We start from the raw sequence: 17,627 nt of genomic DNA on the forward strand, positions 1-17,627 counted from the left end.
CTGCAGCTGATACCCAGCTCCTCCCAGCCGGGCCATGCAGAGGGCTGGACAGCACAGCATGCTGCGATGCATGAAGCATTATTTTAGTCCTAATTCTGCCTGTTCCGGGATTACAGCGTCAACACCCAAACCTCACAGTGCAGTTTAAGGAGAAAACAAAAACCGAGGCTCCCCAGGCTCTGTCCCTGGGATGAGGAAAGCCCTGCGCCGGAGGAGGCAGCCAGGACAGTCATTTTTCAGCAGTCGGACAGTTTGGGGGAGGCCACAGGACACTCGTACAGGCACGGAGGACTCGCAGGGAGGGGATTTGGCCGCGGGGGTGGCAGCCCCGTGCAGGGAGCTCTCCCGGGGCCGGCGCGGCCCGTGGGTATTGCCGGCGGTCACATGCGGCAGGCGGGGAGGGGAAGCGCTGAATAATTGAGGAGCTGCAGCGCCCTCCTCCCTCCCTCCTCCATCCATCCATCCCTCCCTCCCTCCATCCTTCCATCCCTCCCCCTCCCTCCGCCCTGCGTGCGCGGCCGGGAGCGGGGTCGGCGGTGCCGGCGCAGCCCCCCCGCCCCGCCGGCTGCAGCAGCGCGGCCGCCCCCGCAGCACCGCCCGCTGCCCTCCGCGCCCGCGGTGAGTGCCCGCTCCGCGGGGAGGGGAGGGAACGGGGTGCGGGGGGGGAGCCCCGGAGCCCCTCGGAGCCCCTCGGGGTGCGGGGGACCAGCGGCCAGCCCGGGGAAGGTCCGCCGGGAGCGCCGCCGGGAGCGCGGCCGCGGCCCCCCCGCCACGCAGACGGAGCCGGGTTTGTGCCCCGCGGGCAAAGGGAGCGCTGCGGCTCCTCCGGGCCACGGGGCACCGGCCGCGGGGGACCCCGGCCCGCTCCAGCATCCCCTGCCCCGGCCCCGTGCTTTGGGGCGTCGCGGCGCTCCGCGGCGGGGAGGAGGAGGGGGCGCCCGGGCTGGAGATTGATTGGAAACGGGGGAAAAACGGAGCGACAGCGGGGACAGCGGGTGGCCTGAGCGAAGAGACAGCTCTGCTACAGGTGACCGCGAGGAAGAGACCGCGGGAAGGTCGGGACGCTGCGGGAGGGGGGCGAAGAGGGGAACGGGATGCGAGCAGAAGGGAAACGGCGAGGGAGGCGGGAGAGGGAGGGTGAGACCCGCGGGGCCGGTGTCACCCTGGGGACCGGTGTCACCCTCGGGGCCGGTGTCCCCCTGGGGTTCGGTGTCACCCTAGGGACCAGTGTCCCCCTGGGGGCCGGTGTCCCCCTGGGGTTCGGTGTCCCCTCGGGCCGCTCGGGGGTCGGTCACGCGTTGCGGCCGCGGCGCCGGGCGGGCGCTGTCCCCGGTGCTGAAGCCCAGACGGGGCGGCCCCGACCCCGCACACGGGTCCCGGGCACGGCTCCGTCCTCCCCGCGGCGCCCTGCAAAACTCCCTGCCACTTGGAGGCCGGTGATGGAGTTGGTTTCCTCTTTACGTCACCCCTGCTCGGTGCTGTTTGTCCATTCCGCACGGGTATTTTGGAGCTGCCTGGTACCAGCCGCCTCGGGCCCGGCCAGGTGTGCTCCGGCAGCGCTGTTAAAATCCTTATCTGTGCTCTCACAACTGCTCTGCAGCCAGGGTTTTGTGGCCTATTAAATGATAGCTTGTAGAGATGGACTCGGTGCCCTCCTGACACAGGCTGTGCCGAGGATGCTCTAACACAGGGCTCTGAAAGCGACACCGGCTCGGGAGGGGAGGGGGAAGCCGGGTCTGGCTGACCCCGGAGGTGATTTCTTGTCTCAAAAGAGCCATGTCTGATTTAATCTCTCGTATTAAGTAATTAATTCTCCCAGTGATCCCTGAGTAGCAGGCAAGTACATTTTAGCATGCCAAGGCATTTGTTTAACTGCCCAAAAACTGTCATGAGACTGAAAGTCTGGTTGCTAAAGATATTTACATGTGTTTGTTGTATTGGTACACATTGCTAAGGCATGTGACTTACCAGAGTTGAAAAACATATTGTAAATAAACAAAAAACCTCAAGCAAGCCAAAAAACAACGCTAGAGAGAAAAGTTACCTAGATTAAACTCGGTATCTGTTCTCAGAATGTACTGCTCCATAGGGAAGCTCTGTTGCATGAGGACAGAGAATTAGGGGGTCTTGCAGAAGTCCAAGGTCTGATTTCCCATTTTCATCTATTAAAGGTGGTAACATTTTCCTACTAAACAGTTACTGAGTAGTAAATAGTGTCAACAAAGAATCTTGACATAAATTCATATGTGCAGTACATATCTGAGAAGAGAGCGCAGATGCAATAGCTGTGCTAAGACAAGTCATCAAACAAGAACAAGGGAAAAAAAGGGTTGCTTAATTGCTCTTCAGTAAATGGAGATGTAGGGAGGAAATTTTACCTCAGCCCTTGAAAACAGTCTGCTAGAGTACAGCAAACATCAACAAAAATGACAGCACAATTGGAAGTAAGGGAAAAAAAAAAAAAAAAAAAAAAAAAAAGGGAAAAGGAAAGGAAAGCCAAAGCCTGTCAAGGATTGGAGAAAGGGCTTTACAGAGGAGGAATTACAGCACCTGAGAATTCACTTCATTAAAAAGCAGGGTGGGAGGTGATGTGAATCCTTGAATCTTAGAGCCTCTACAGAAAGAAATTACCAGGCACTGAGTTATTCCTCCGTCTGCCAAAGAGAGGCACAACGTGAACTAGTGCCGAGATGCTAAAGCCAAAGCATTCCAATTTAAGGGAGGCATCACATTTTTGAACAGAGGGGTGATCTGATGACCTGACGAAGGAGCCATCAGAAAATGTGCTGGATTCTCCATGTGTCTATGTCAAGATTTGATGCCCTCCCAAAAATGCAGCTTAGCCAAAGCGAGTCATTGGGCTCCCTGCAGGAGTAACTGCCTGGAAACAAATGGCCTGAGACTCAGACAGAATTAACTCGGAGGACTTTATGGTACCTTTGAATCTTAATTCCCCAAATAAGGCACAGAGATGTTACAACCTTTCTTCCACGTGCTCCAGCCACCCCCCTAGATAAGTACAACCCTCCCCATGGGTGGGATTTTTAACCACATGCCAAGAGCAGAACAAATGAGTGACCAACTTCTATTTTGATTTCTCCAGTTTCCCAAGTGGTTTCATTGATTAGCTCTCCCCAAAAAGAATCTCTTTGTGCATGTTGCATTAAAGGAAAGAATTTTAAAACATAAATCTTTCTCCTCAGGGAGTTATTCATGATTCTCAAGTCAAGACATATCTTATCCTTCTCTAATTTTTTTTTGATTATACAAAAATGATGAAAATTTATCCTTTGTGTAACTTCAGAGTCTCAGATGGGATCTTATCAGAAAGGATTCCAGCCTAAATCATTTTAAAGGATATATTTGTAGGCTGATTTGACACTACTTCCTTCTGAAGACAGTCTGTTTTCTCAGTTCTGAAATCACGCACATGTAATAAAATTTCCTCCATGTTCCCTTAAAGGCAACAGGAGATTTTCTAGAAAATTCAATGAGAGCAAGAAAAGCTCCTAATGGCTAAATTAATGTTTTTTCTCTGAAGCCCTGCAATATTCAAGTGAATAGGGTGACAAGAACTTACACAAGCATAAACACAATCCTGGGCTCTTCATGAAGCCAAGCAAAAAAGAAGATAACAGAGCAGTCTGAAACTGACTTCTTAGTCCCCAAATAATCAAAAGTTTGCTTTTAGAGCACCTGAGCTATTAAAATCATCATAATGTTTAAACAACATATTGTTGTTTGGATTATTAAGACATTTTAAAAATCAGAATGTAAAAACAAAGCAAATACTCCTTCAGCTGTGTGTGGCAGTGGGATCTGTATGTCACACAAAAACAACATTAGCAGGGGGCAGCATTTGAGACTCTCACATTAATTAAAAAAAAAAAAAATTAAAACCCCAAATCATTCCCAGATTGGTGCCCTCTATAATATATAAAGCCACGGCTGGGTCTGAGCTTGTCAGCCTGTGAGGAACAGTAGATCTAGGTATGCAAAGTATCCAGAGATATTCCCAGAGTATCCCCAGAAATACAGCAGCTTCCTATGGATATGAAAACCTGGCCAGAGCCTCACCTCAGTCCAGGGTGAGTCTGCTGAACTCATTAAACCACCCACGTGTAAATGGGAGCAGATTCAGATCCAGTGAGATTCCTGAGACATTTTTCATTTACAAGGAATGAGACATAGCTAAGCTGTGGTTGTCAACGGGAAAATGCCAGAACTGAAAGAACTGGAAACTGTAATTTTTCTCTTGTATATTGAGAAAAATTCTCTCGAGTTTTCTTGGCTCATTGAACAGCAGTCCTGCTTCCAGACTATGCAGCCATCTTCAGGGGGACAGGGTGCTCTGGCCATGTTTGGGCTCCCACCACAGCCCATCCCTTGCTGTCACCAGACTGGAACCTCTCAAAGACAAAACTATTTTTTTTCCCCACAATAAAACTGTCAGAGCAAAACCCAGGCACTTATGAAACAAAGGCAGCGAGGTGGAGCCACACAGCACATGACCCTGTTGTTTCTGTTCCTCTGCACAGTCACAGCATCAATAATTCATTGAAAGTCATGATACCATAAATTAAATCTACCTGACAGGTGAACAGAAGAAGAGCTCTTGCAGCACACGTGTTTCCAGCGCCACATCCTAAATTCTGAGAGGACAGGATCAAAGTGGCTTGCTGCCTGCAGGGAAATGAGTTTCTGTTGCCGTGCTACAACTGTCTATGGGTGTATCTGTGTCAGAACTCTAGTAAACATCTATAAAACCACACAGGTGGGCTCAGGGCAGCCCCTCTCAGCAGCCATTGGCTCCTGTTTTTTGGTGACCATGACCTCAGTTAGTGGTTTGGTCCATTCCTCCTGCACACCCTCAGCCCCCTGAATGTGGGCTGTCTTCCTCAACCAAGTCCTTTAAAGCTGGGGATTGGAGACACCCCTCTGTTCATCACTCTGTGCACCCCTGGGCACATTCCACCTGCAGCAGCACAACTAAAACTTAAACGTTTAAACAAGTGTCTGAGCACTACTGAACCGGGTCTTAATGGCTGACCTGTAGAGCTGTGCCAGGTGAGCCACTGCCCCGAGGTGCTCAGCAATGCCAGCGTGGCTCCAGGTAGGATTTGGCCACCCTGGTCTGGTAATGAAGGAAACAACTGCCTCTCCTGGCTGTCCTTCACTCCCAGGTGGGAACAGGCAGGAAGATCTGGGCACAGGTCTTGCACCACTCCAACCCTAGAGCAATGCACTCAGGAAACATCTGGATTCTCCAGAGCCTTGTCTAAGACACCTGGGCACCATCAGGTGTGTTCCACTCATTAAACAACCAGCTGGGAAGCAACAGGGACTGGGAGATGTGCAATTAATAACCGGGGTCACCAGCTCTGCTCCAAGTAAATTAAGACAGAAAGAAGCAATATGTCGAGTTCCTTTGGCTGAGAGCTCTGGCACAAACAGGACCTACAGCAGTAATATTTCAGCAGCTCTTCTCTCACTTGTGTGCAGGCACACCAGTGGAATTACGCTTGCCAGGAAGAGCAGCACACCCTGGGGACACTCTACTGACTGTAGCTGGGAGACAAAGTCTCAAGGAAAGAGGTTTTGGGGTCTTGCTGCTAAGGGAGACTAAGAGCATGGATGCAATTAGCTGCTTTAAGTTAAGGCAATCACGTTGGCTCTCTCTCTCTCTCACTGATTTCCTTGCTTCATAAGGACATCTTCGGGCAGTGTGTGTGCATCGCTCAGGAATATTATAATACTACAACTTTTGTGCTAGTATCACTTTTAACAACACGTAATTATTCATTTGATTCTGCTCTAGTACCATCCAAGAGACTCATTTAGTGTTAGATGTGAGTTTGTAACTCACTGGGAAATGTCAAAAAGCCCTCCTGCTGCAGCGCCAGGTATTGCTCACACTACACATCACTTAGGTGTTGCAGTGCCTTTGCCTGACTGATGATGATCAATGACTAAACACACGAACTCCACTCTAAATCATCATCTTTGATCCACTTGTGATCACATTACTCATATAATCCATTGTGCTGAAACACAGCAGAATTACTCATGTAAGGCAAGGAGTTTTTTTGTCCTAGTGAATAAGAAGAATAAGCAGCAAAATAAAAATAAAATATTCAAAATAAAATCAGCAGGAGCGGCTATTCACTTCCTTGGAAGTGCATTGAGCCTACCTCAGGCTTCTGTTGAGGAATTTAAAGGCAGAGGTTACAACCAGCCAAATTCCCCCCAGCTCAAGGCTCCTATTTGCATATGCAAAAACCTCCCATTGATTTGCATATGCTACTGCTGCTTCTTCTGGAACCTATCATGGGCTTGGGATTGAAGAATGCGCTTTTCCATCTTCTTCTGAGGAAAGCAGTTGTTTGAGATCCTCTCCTGCATTAATTAGCTGACAGCCAAAATAGTGGAAGTGGGGCAGTGAGGCATAATCAATTACATTTGTGTAACTGCTGATGGAACACGATAAGTAATTAATGAGACCATGTGCACGTACAAAAGATAAATGCATCTGAAACTCGGCAAGAGCTGAATGGTGTTTGTAAGCTTGATGTGCTTACTGTGTAAAAGGCCAGTTCAGACTCCTACTGAATTATTACAGAAAGGTGGAAAGACTGCTGCTGAGTGAGAGTCAGCACTGAGAGGAAAAAGCCCAGCAGTTTCTAAGGGGGGAATAAAGGAATCTCTATAAAACCAGCAATCTTCAAAATAAAACTAGAGATGTAAAAATAGTGGATTTTCAGGTCCTGTATTTGATATACAGGGGAAATTTTTCCTGGTTTGGATGACGAAGACTTAGTGTTAAATCAGTTCTTTACTGAAGGATTTGTGTTTTCGTCACTGGGTTCAAAACAATACCCAGAAATGAAATAAGTTGTCATAATGATGTATCAGCCAGACTCTCGCAAAAGTAAAGATCCATTTTGTTTAGAGAGCCTCACACATTAATAAATAAACCATTCTGTGAATTATGTCGAATGCAAAAAGCTCTCCTGTCTGGCCTGCAGCAAACCATAATCACTTTCATTCTGCGATGTAAAAGTATGGATCCACTGAGGAAAGAAAAAGAAAACACAGGCAAGTAATTACAGAGGTTTCCTCCTGTGTGTTGTTAAAGCAAAGACAGTTTTTAAAGGAGTATAATTCTAGAAGAAGCTGTCTGGTAGCCAGGCCTACAGATTCAGTGATGCAAAGGCAGCCGTTGTCCGCTCTCACTGTGAGATTTGGTACAGAAAATGTGTTATCTCAAAGTGTGATTACTGGAAGTACAACCTACTACCCAAAACCAAGGAAGAGCTCAGAGTCACAAACCCAAGGCTGCCACCATCCCACTGGTGGTGCTGGCAGTCATACTGTGAGAGGAATCCGTGCCCAGCATTGCAAATGGGCAGCTCACGATATTCCAGAAAAATCAGATGATGCTTCTGCTCTTGTGACAGCTCAGGGTCTGGAACTGCTACTCCCAAAAAACAAGGCTGCAGGAGGATGTGCCAGCATATTTGCAAGGCCAGGTTGGATGGAGCCCTGGGCAATCTGGTCTAACGGAAAGTGTCCCTGCACATGGCAGGTTGGGTTGGAATGAGATGATCTTTAGGATTCTGTCCAGCCCAAACCATTCTGTGAATCTGTGTGAGACAAACCTGCATTTCTGGGCACCCCTCCCATGGTGTTTAAAATGCCTGAACCTCAGAGGTCAGTACATTGCTCCTTGAAAGCCTGAGCAGCCAAACCCGCGAACCCAAACTTCCTTCAGCAGCTCCTTGTGTTCAACATCACTGCAGTTTGTGACTGCAGAAAGGTGGGGGAGGCTGAGCTCAAAGAACTGGAGTCAATATCTGCTCTTGGAATGCAGAATCACACAGCACCAAAAATGAGCATCTGAAAATGCACAGAGCCTCTAGGGTCCTTCTGCAGAGGAGCACGTGCAGGTACAAAACCAATACTGACTTCAACAAGGCGCGTCTAGGGGACTGTTAATAATTTTTAGCACTGTTTCTCATCTGCTTACATAGAAAACCCAGATAGATTAACCACCATGCACTCCTTTAAGGCAGTGAATTTCTCCATTTTACTGGTGGAGCAACAAATTTTATTAATTTCATGTGGTTTCACTACTCTCCTAGAGGTAGCCTGTCAGAACACCTGCAAGATGTTCCTGGTTCCCCACCTCCTGCTCAGCTCACCCACCTATTGATTTGCCACTTCCCTGCATTGTTGCAGTTTTTAAGGCTTTTACCTTCCCACCTCAAGACAACAGTGACAAACGAGACCTTTTTGCAAATGAGCAAATTGATTATACCTCTTTCTCTGTAGTTCTCTCTTCTTATTTTTTTTCCCCTTCTGGTGGTTAAATAGCTTTGTTGCAAACCCAAATAGAGCACTTCATGCATATTGCATTATTTACAGCTCGGCACGCACAGGCTCTTGTATCTGTCATACCCTGCACCCATTCCTACACTGTTCTGCACCGTGGGAAGGATTGGTACCCATGAAAAAAGGGTAAAAACAAGTGGAAAACCAAAATGGGGCAGGTGGATTTTCCAAGGGGAGGGATGGGCTGCAAGAATATATGTGAGCATCTTCAAAAGGAACATTTCAGCTTCCATGCATATTCTCCACGTGCATCCAGCCCTTAGGAAGGAGGAGAATACTGCTTCTTTCAGTCTCAGAGCTGTTTCTCACTACCCTGGTGCTCCAGAGGATCCCAAGGGAACCTGGACCAGCTGCTTGTGAAGTTGGCGTGTAATTAATCCTGGCAGAGTTTAGAACAGCTCAATATCAAGGAATCTGCTGGCCTTCCCTGTGGCACACTCCAATTTCACCTCTGAATGTGTCACCTCATCTCCCACCTCATCCAGGCAGGAAGATGAGCCCTCAGCCACCAAAACCTTCTCATGGCTCACTTGCATGAGCACAGATCAGTGCTCAAATATTGATTTGCTATTTACTTAGGAGAAGGGGAAACACCAGCTGCAAGACAGAAAGGAGCTTTAACACCACTCCCATCCCTCCCTTTGCCTTTTCCCTGATTATCCAGGCAGCCCAGCCTCTCCCCAGCAAGGACAGCAGCTAAACCATCACACTGTATCCCCACTGAAGGCTGGAAAGAGGAAGAAATGGTGATCTCCCTGTACATGCTAATTATATCACTAGATTACACATTTATGCTCTTTTAATATTGCACTATAGACTGGAATACAAACTTTAGGAATTCCTGGGGGTTGTCTCTGGGTGCGTAGCACCCTTGCTTTATGTCTTTGTTCAAATTAAACATTTCCTCTTTTATTTTGCATAAAAGAAGATGATGATGTTTAGCCATCTTACAGCGGTGCTACACTGCCAAAGCATTCAGTATAACACTGATGGAAGTACCATAGAAAAGCGCTGTTCAACCTCCCCACTTCCATTTTGCCATGAAGACACGCAGGAAACATCCCATTTTGTTTTTAGTTGACGCGCAGGGAAAGTTGGTCTTAAACCCAAAGTGCCATCAGCGGTTTAATTTAGCGACTGCCGTAGTTTAAATTAACCACGGCTCCACTTGAACTGCTCAAGCAGAGGTAAAAATGGAAAGGCTCAAAATAAGAAAAGCCCAAAATTACCAGCAAAGGCACAAGGCCAGATTGCTGGAGCCGGAGCCACGTGAGCGGCGCCGGGAGCAGCTCTCGGCTCTGCGCCTGGCTCTCAAATCGCTTTTAGGAGGGCTGCCGATGGAGACGGAGCCAGCTTTTACAGTGGCAGCCCAGCTGGGGATCGGCGCTGTGAAAACAAGCACACAAAGCCCCGAATCAAGTCGCGCTCGCAGTGAAAACATTTCGGCGACGAGCAGCCCCGGCAGAAGGCATCCCTGCGCTGGGAGCTTGGCCCGGCTGACGTCAGGCCTGTCCCTGCCGGAGGAGCTGGAATGAAATCCAACCTCTCCAGACAAACCCTCCTCACTGCTCCTCACCGCTACCGAGCTCGCAATCAAAGGGAAAAGGGAAGGGGCAGCAGGAAAGGGCAGCCTAGCACGTTTGTTCCTCTTTCTCTGGGATTGCAGCTGTCGGGAGCTGCCTTTTCCATCGTCTCGAGCAACCTCCAGCAACCCTTGGAGCCTTTGGGGCTCTGTTTGTGCTGGGTGATGCTCGGCACACAGTCCCTGCTGGAGCAGGGAGCGGTTCTGAGGGCTGCTGCTCCTGCACCATAAGCACCAGAATTAACATTCCTGGGGCCCACAGCAGGCACTGCCTTGAGGGTGGATAGGAACCGGCTTCAATCCCAGATTTCTGAAGCATGGCTCCCCTGGGCAAGGAGAAAGGGACTTTCTCCCTAAAAACCCCTGCAGCAAACCGGGCGCTGGTGTCCTGCATGCCAAGGCCAGATCCATGCTGATCCAGCTGCTGGAGGCATCAGCAATCTTTCCTCTGCAGTAATTAAACTGTGAGCCATGGAAAACCAGGGAAAACCCAACCTTCTCCTCTTAATGATTGCCCCTGCCCGGCTTTCCATCGATACAACAGCTGGAGTTCTCTTTGTTCCATTTACCACCATCGATATTCTGTTCCTTGTTGCATTCCCAGCAGATTTTAACAGAGATCTTTGCTCTTCGGTGCCCCTACAGACTTCTGGACAGAGGGAGTCATTAACAGAAAATCAAAATCCATCCCAAGGCATGGATGTGGTTTGGGGAGAATTTTCTGGAGCTATGGGGGGTGATGAGGATGGGAGGTGCTGGGGGGGCACTGTGCTGCATCTCCCCAGCAAAATGAGCTTTACATGAGGAATAATTCAGCATCAACCCAGACACTAAGGAAGATCCATGCCTATAAACACCTTTGCCTCTCCTTCTGGCTTGATCGCAATTTTAGTTGATTTACCCTGACGAAGAGGAATGTTTTGGTACAAACAGTGGTGCTGACAAGCACATGGTGGCAGCAGCAAGTGCCAGCCAGAGAGGAAAACCAACCCCAACAGCCCGAGGGTGGAGAGCCGAGCAGCTCCAAAACCCAGCTGCAGCTTGTCCCCCGTGAGCCACAGCTCCCTCCATCTTCCTGGGTTTATGCTCAGGAGAGAAGATTAAAAACAAAACAAGTAAAAAATTCCTTTTGCTTCTCACTCTCAGTTTCTAGACAGGCAGGGTCAGTGGAGCAGAGCTGCCTCTGCCCCTTGGAGGTGGTTGCCATCCATGACATATTTTCTCATTTCCACTCCACAAATGGAGTGGAAGGATGTTTTCCAAGCTACAGAGCAGCAATATGCTGATCTGGCTTAAATATCTGGAATAGTTTTGATGACTGCTTTAATTGAGTACAGCAGCAATTATAGAGTTATTTCATTTCAGAGGTTTTGAAAGAGTTGGTTTTTTTCCCTTGATGACTTCTAGGAGAAGACTAAAACCCATGAATTGCAGGGCTCTGTTGGGCTGCTGTGCAGGAGCACCTGGTCACAGCCCAGCCCCAGGCAGCTGGAGCAGCTCAGCAGCCTAAATCTGGGTGCATCACTAATCCACCAGCCAGTTCCTGCTTTAAATTTAAACCATTTAAAACATTTAAGGGCTTTATTCCATCATTTTAGCAGTTAAAATTGTTCTAGGACAAGACTGCTCTGTCTTCTTCTTGGGGTTCTTTGCAATGCAGGTGAGAAAGAAATTTCTGTACCATGATGTGGCTTGAGAGTGAACTGGGCTGTCCAAATCACTCATCTCTCTTCAGTTTGAGGAATACACTCATTTTTCCAGCGTGGATGTGAATTCCTCCAGTAAGGAGCATAGGCCACCCTTCCCAAAGCCTCCATCAGACACCCAGAGACACGATGATGAAAATCTGGGGTCCCAATCCCCCTTAAAACACAGGACAGGTCTTCCCATGCCAGAGCATGACCTGGTGATGGCACCAAGGACCAGTCTGAGGCTTTGGTGCCTTCCTCCCACACCATCCTACCTCTTCTGATGACCCGACTTCTTGGCTAGTTTAAGTCAATTTGGTGCAAATGTAGCACAGCAATCCAACTCTTTCAAACTCAACTAAGAGGAGCCACAAAGTTCAAGGAAAGTAGGTAAATAAAGGATGGGAAATGGGAAGAACAGATAGACCCCTTTTCCAGCCCACACTTCTTTTGGATAAAAGGAGGATGAATTTGGGGCGGTTTTTCTTAGAGGAGTTGTCTTCCACATGACTAAAACACACTCCTGGCAAAGCAGAGCCACTGTGGAGGTGCCAGGGCAGGAGCACGCTGCCCTGAGGAGAAAAGGAGGCACACAGGGACCTTATTGATCTCTACAACTGAAAGGATGCTGGATCCAGGTGGGAGTCACTCTCTTCTCCAGAGTAACAAGTGACAGGACAAGAGGAAATGGCCTCAGGTTGTGTCAGCAGAGGTCTAGATGGGATATTATGAATTTTTTTTTTTGGTGGAAAGTGATGTCAAGCACTGGAACACGCTCTCCAGTGAATGGGTGGAGTCACCACCCTTGCAGGGATTTAACAGATGCAGGGATCTGGCACCTGGGAAGCTCTGGGTCAGCTGCCTTCTTCAAACACAAACCTTCCTTTAAACCAGAAGGTAAACCCTCACCTGTGAGCTAGCCCATCCCACAACCAGCTGATACCCTGAGCAAACCAAAAGCCAAACCCAGGTTTTATTCTCAGCCCAAAGATCCACATTCGCTCAGGAGCAGTGACAATTTCTCATTATCATTCCTAGCTAGAGCATGCAGCCTTTCAGCCTGTGGCTGCTCGAGGTAAAAAATCAACACAATTTGAACAGTGATCAACCAAAACATGAAATGAATGCTGTGTTTCATTTAATAAACTTCAGCAACACAAGGCTGCCTTGTGGACACAGTGTAATTTGTTTTGGATGTAAAGATGGAAAAAGAATAATTGTTTTGTCTTCAAGGCAATTAAAATAAAAGAATATTCCTGTATTGACAGGAAAGAAGCTGCCAGGTAAAAATTCATATTTCATAAACTGTTATTCCTGTTCCCTTGTATTAGCTTGCAGCTTGTCCATTCTTCTTGGTTTGCTCAAAGTCAAGGAGTCACTCACTGCTGCTGGTACTATGAGAACTACACAGTTTGCTGAAGAACAGCAGAAAGGGAGGGAGGGAGGGGGAGTGGCAGTTGCTGAATCGTTCTTGAAAATACGACTGAGGATGAAAAAGGCACAGAGGAAGAGAAAATCAAGATAAGGCCAATGTTTTTGGGACAATCTTAGAGCAGACGGGTTCAGGCAAGATAATTTAAAAGTGTTAAGAATGGCTGCAGCTGGCCATGCTGTCACTCCCTCACTGTCCAGTGGAGCCCACACAGCTCCTGCCGAGCCTCTCTCCCAGTTTGCCTTAACTACAGGGAACCTAGACCCCAAAATATATTGCAGCTACACCAGCAAAACCACATCTTTCAAATTAAAAAAGTATTCCTTACACATTATTTAAATAACTACAAGAATGAAGAAAGCACATCAAGGAATCTTTCTAAGCTTATGATTCATGGGGACCTGAATTAGCATCACCTGTTAAAACTCTCCCCCTCAGGTTTCACCAGGATGATGGTACCACTCAAAACCCCCAAACAACCAGTACAACCAGAGAGCTGTAAGAGTGAACTTCTGTAGCAGAAAAATAAAAAAAATCACCAGTTTGTGGTGATCCAGCCCCAGTCCGGCACAGGCAGGCACTGGTGTCAACGTGCCGGATAAAGGTGCAAAGCTGCAGTCCCAGACCCATTTTTATTGCAGTACAGGTAGAGCAGAGTGGTCACAGAACCAGAGAAGGCATGGAGTTGAAAGAGCCGTTCAAGATCCTCATTCCAGCCCCCCTGCCATGTGCAGTGATGCATCCACTATCCCAGGCTGCTCCAAGCCACATCCAACCTGGCCTTGAACACTTCCAGGGATGGGGAAGCCACAGCTTCTCTGGGCACCCTGTGCCAGAGCCTCACCACCTCACAGGGAGGAATTTCTTCTTCATATCTAAACCAAGTATTCCCTTGTTCATTTTGAAGCCATTCTCTCTTGTCCTGTCACTCCATGTCCTTGCCCAAATTCTTCCCCAGCTCTCCTGGAGCTCCCTTTAGGTACTGGAAGGGACTCTTGAGTCTCCCTGGAGCCTTCTTGTCTCCAGTCTGAGTAGCCCCCATTCTCTCAGCCTGTCTCCAGGGGAGGTGTCCCACAGAATGTCCCTGCACAGTCAGCCACAGTGCTGGTGGGCTGGCACACGGTGCCACCAGGAGCATCCCTGCTGCTGGAACTGCGCTGCTGCCGGGCTGGGAGTCACACCCAGTGTGCCTCTGTGCCACCAGCACCTCACAGCTACACGTAGCCATCCTCACTTTTGGTAGCAATTAAGCCACACAATGAGAATTTAGGGGAAGTCATGTTCCTGCTGTTTGTAGCGCTGTAGTAATGACTGAGGCTAAGCCCACATGAGCACAAAGGAGGGCAGAGCATCGCTGCTGTACCGAACAACTGAGAGCGGAGAAAGGAGATTCAGCAGCACTGGTCAAAACAAAGCTCTGCCAGCACCAGAGCCCAACAAAAACCAGCTTTAGGTGCTCTTTTGACTCTTCCTTCTTTCTTTGCTGTTTCAGTCAAAATCTCTGTTCCCCTCTCTCGCAGGACTGCCAGCGCGGGATGGAGACGCAGCCGCAGCCCTGAGCGGGTGCTGCTGACTTTCTGTGACCCAGCTTAGCCCAGCCCAGCACCATGAGCGGCTTCTTCTCTCGGCTGGACCCACGGCGGGTGCCCTGGGGGGCGGCGGGCCATGCCCTGCGCACCCGCGTCCTGCGCACCAAGCCCGTGGAGTCCATGCTGGAGGGCACCGGGGCTGCGGCCACCCAGGGCGCCCGGCTGGCCAAGGTGCTCACCACCCTCGACCTCATCTCCCTGGGCGTGGGGAGCTGCGTGGGCACCGGCATGTACGTGGTGTCCGGCCTGGTGGCCAAGGAGATGGCGGGGCCCGGGGTCATCGTGTCCTTCATCATCGCTGCCGTCGCGTCCATCTTGTCGGGTGAGTTTCGGGTTTGCGTGGGATTTTGGGTCGTGTGCCGTGTCCTGCGTCCTCTCCATTCGTGGGTGGACACCTCCTCAGCGCCACAAGCCACAAGGCAGTAGCGCTTTCCCCCTCAACTAAAAACCACTTCCTGTGGGTCTCACATAGCTCATGGGGTGTGCTGTCCCTCACTGCCCAAATGTCAAACCAAACCTCGCACTGGGAGCCAGCAGCCCAAGCACGATTATCCTGATGAGCTGCCAATGCCTTCTACAAGGATAGAGCCTCTGGACAATATTTTTGGGACATTTGAGGGTTTTGCAGAGTGTATCCCAGGCCGAGAGCATGGCTGAGCCACAGCACTGGAGTGAGAGCTTGTGGGAAGCTCAGTTCCAACAGGAAGGATGTCAGTGGTTTGGGCCAGCTTCTTTTGTTGACATGGCTAACAGTTAAAAAAAATTCCTCAATTAGTTCTGGAGTTGATTTCATTGGCTCCCATTCACACAGGGTCAGTCTTTGAATTTCCAAACAACAACAAAAAAAAAAAAAACAAACAAATGTGCAGGGAGAGAGAAATTATGTATTTTAGTGAAAACACGGTGAATTCTATCTCCTCTGTAGGAACCCAGCTGAGCATATGGCTCGAGCTGCAGGTCCTACATGAAGCCAGTACTGCTGGCATTTGTCCTTTCCAGATCAGTGCTAACACGATGATGTGATGTTCCTGCTCTCTCTGCTCAGAGGACTTTGCATGCTGTGTCAGTCTGGTATCCAGCTTTTGTCTGTGAGTTGGATAAAGAAACCTGAGCAAATGGCAAAGGGCTTTGACAGAAGACAGGAAGAGCCAACACAGCAAAGCTACCCAGATCAGCTTTTCAGAACTCTGGATTTTTGTCATGGTCTTTCCCTGGAGTTTGCAGTGCTGCTCCATGGAGATCCTACCAAAGTGAGTGGGAGTTTGACCCCCTGATGTCCCTGCAGCCCAGAGACACATCCCTGGCACAGCCCAGGGATGAGCCTCAGGCTCTCTCCAAAGCCCAAAACAAGAGCCAAGAGTTTGCAATGGGATCCAATGCTTATTTGAGTTCCCAACACAACAAATGAACCAAAATGCCTGTTTTTTATCCGAGGCAGTAGATAGCATCAGTGTCTCTCCTTTCCCACTGCCTGCTTTCTCTCCTCTGCAAAGGTTTTGTTGGCCGTGATGCAAACCAAGAGCAAACGGAGTTTGGGTGGGTCTCTGCTAACAAAAACACCCTGTTCTCCAAAAGGGTTTTTTTCACCCTAGACATGAGCCTCGCCCCACAGCAGGAGCTCCTCCCGCCTTTGCCCACAGGAGCCTGCACCGCTTCCCGCTCCGCTTTCATCTCCCCTTGCTTTTGTAGCCCTGGGAAAGTGTTTTGTGAGGGACGCAGTGTTTTGATAGTCTCCTTGGCTGCTTCCTCACCTCATCGTTAGCGCTGCTGTTGTTTATAACAGCAACACTTTTTTGGCAAGTAAAACCAAGTAAGAATTCAGGAGCTGGATGGGCTGTTGGACTCATTGGGGATGTGATTTCAGCTATTCCATCGTGGTCACGCCTGGTGTGCCGGGCACTGGATTTGGGCAAGTGTGCATGAACAGATTTTAAGGAGCTTTTGCTTTGTCCATCACAGATCACTAAGTCAAACCTCACTGCTTGCAAAAGTGAGCCCAGAAGGATTTTGGATTAAAAAAAAAACAATGAACAAACAAACTAAAACCATCCCTGGCTCAGTCCCTGGGAGACAGTCATAAGGAAACCCTGCCATTGGGAAGCTTCTTTGCATTGTTAAACCTTGTTTCAAAAAGGGATTTTTCCAATTTCACCTATTCAATGAATTCCACTTATGCTTTCCATATACCCCATCAGAGTACTTACAAACACACTACAATTGATTAAACTGATAAATCAAATCAATCTCTTTTATTCTTCCACTAAAAGTCCTTTCTTTCATCTCTCAAGTAGAAATGCTTCCCTCCACAAAGCCTCCAGGGCACTGTAGGCTCCTGCCATCAGCTGTGACTGCCAGCATTCCCCACTTTCACCCCTGTTTATCCCCTTCTTAGCAAATATCAGCAGTTTGCATCTCACCCAACGCCACAGCCTTTTCCACCAGCCATTTCTTGTCCCTTTAGTGATCTTGTCTCCTAAAGAAGTGACCTTGTTTGGAGCATAGTGCCACACTCTTACCTGGTACTGGAACAGGATCAGCAGCAGCAGCCAGGATGTGCCATGGAGCAGGGGGGAGCTGAGCATGTCCCTCAGGTGCTCCCTGGCTGCAGGATGAGGGCTGGGCTGAGGGGCTGTGCCTGCCTGGGTGGAGCTGGAGAAGTGGGAGCTGCCTTTTATTCATCAGCACATGATGATCATGAAACACAATGGACAGGCTCAGTGGCTTGATGAGAATAATATGCCTTCCTCAATAAGCTGGCTGCTCTTGGTTCATGAAAGATGGTCCCTCTGGATTGCTGGTGTGATGACATGAATTATTTGGAGTTACCTCCAGAGCAGCTGAAAGGCCCCTCTCAGAAGTTATCTTTCACCTGAAACATCATCATGACATTGCCCTGTGGGATGTCTCATGGTTCCTGTGCAGCCTTGTGCCAGCTGTCAGTGACA

General features: G+C 49.0%; 1 protein-coding gene across 1 annotated transcript in view; it reads left to right on the plus strand.

Moving 5' to 3' along the window:
- Positions 1-933: 933 nt before the first annotated feature.
- The window catches only part of SLC7A14 (solute carrier family 7 member 14), a 29,692-nt gene continuing 12,998 nt past the window's right edge, over positions 934-17,627 (plus strand). Inside the window, exons 1-2 of the mRNA XM_040074047.1 lie at positions 934-1,027; positions 14,614-15,004. Of these exons, the coding sequence (XP_039929981.1) occupies positions 14,701-15,004 (304 nt within the window). The 5' untranslated portion in view covers positions 934-1,027; positions 14,614-14,700. The remainder of the gene's footprint in view (positions 1,028-14,613; positions 15,005-17,627) is intronic.

This window comes from Hirundo rustica, chromosome 10, assembly GCF_015227805.2.
Source record: "Hirundo rustica isolate bHirRus1 chromosome 10, bHirRus1.pri.v3, whole genome shotgun sequence".
Classification (NCBI taxonomy): domain Eukaryota; kingdom Metazoa; phylum Chordata; class Aves; order Passeriformes; family Hirundinidae; genus Hirundo; species Hirundo rustica.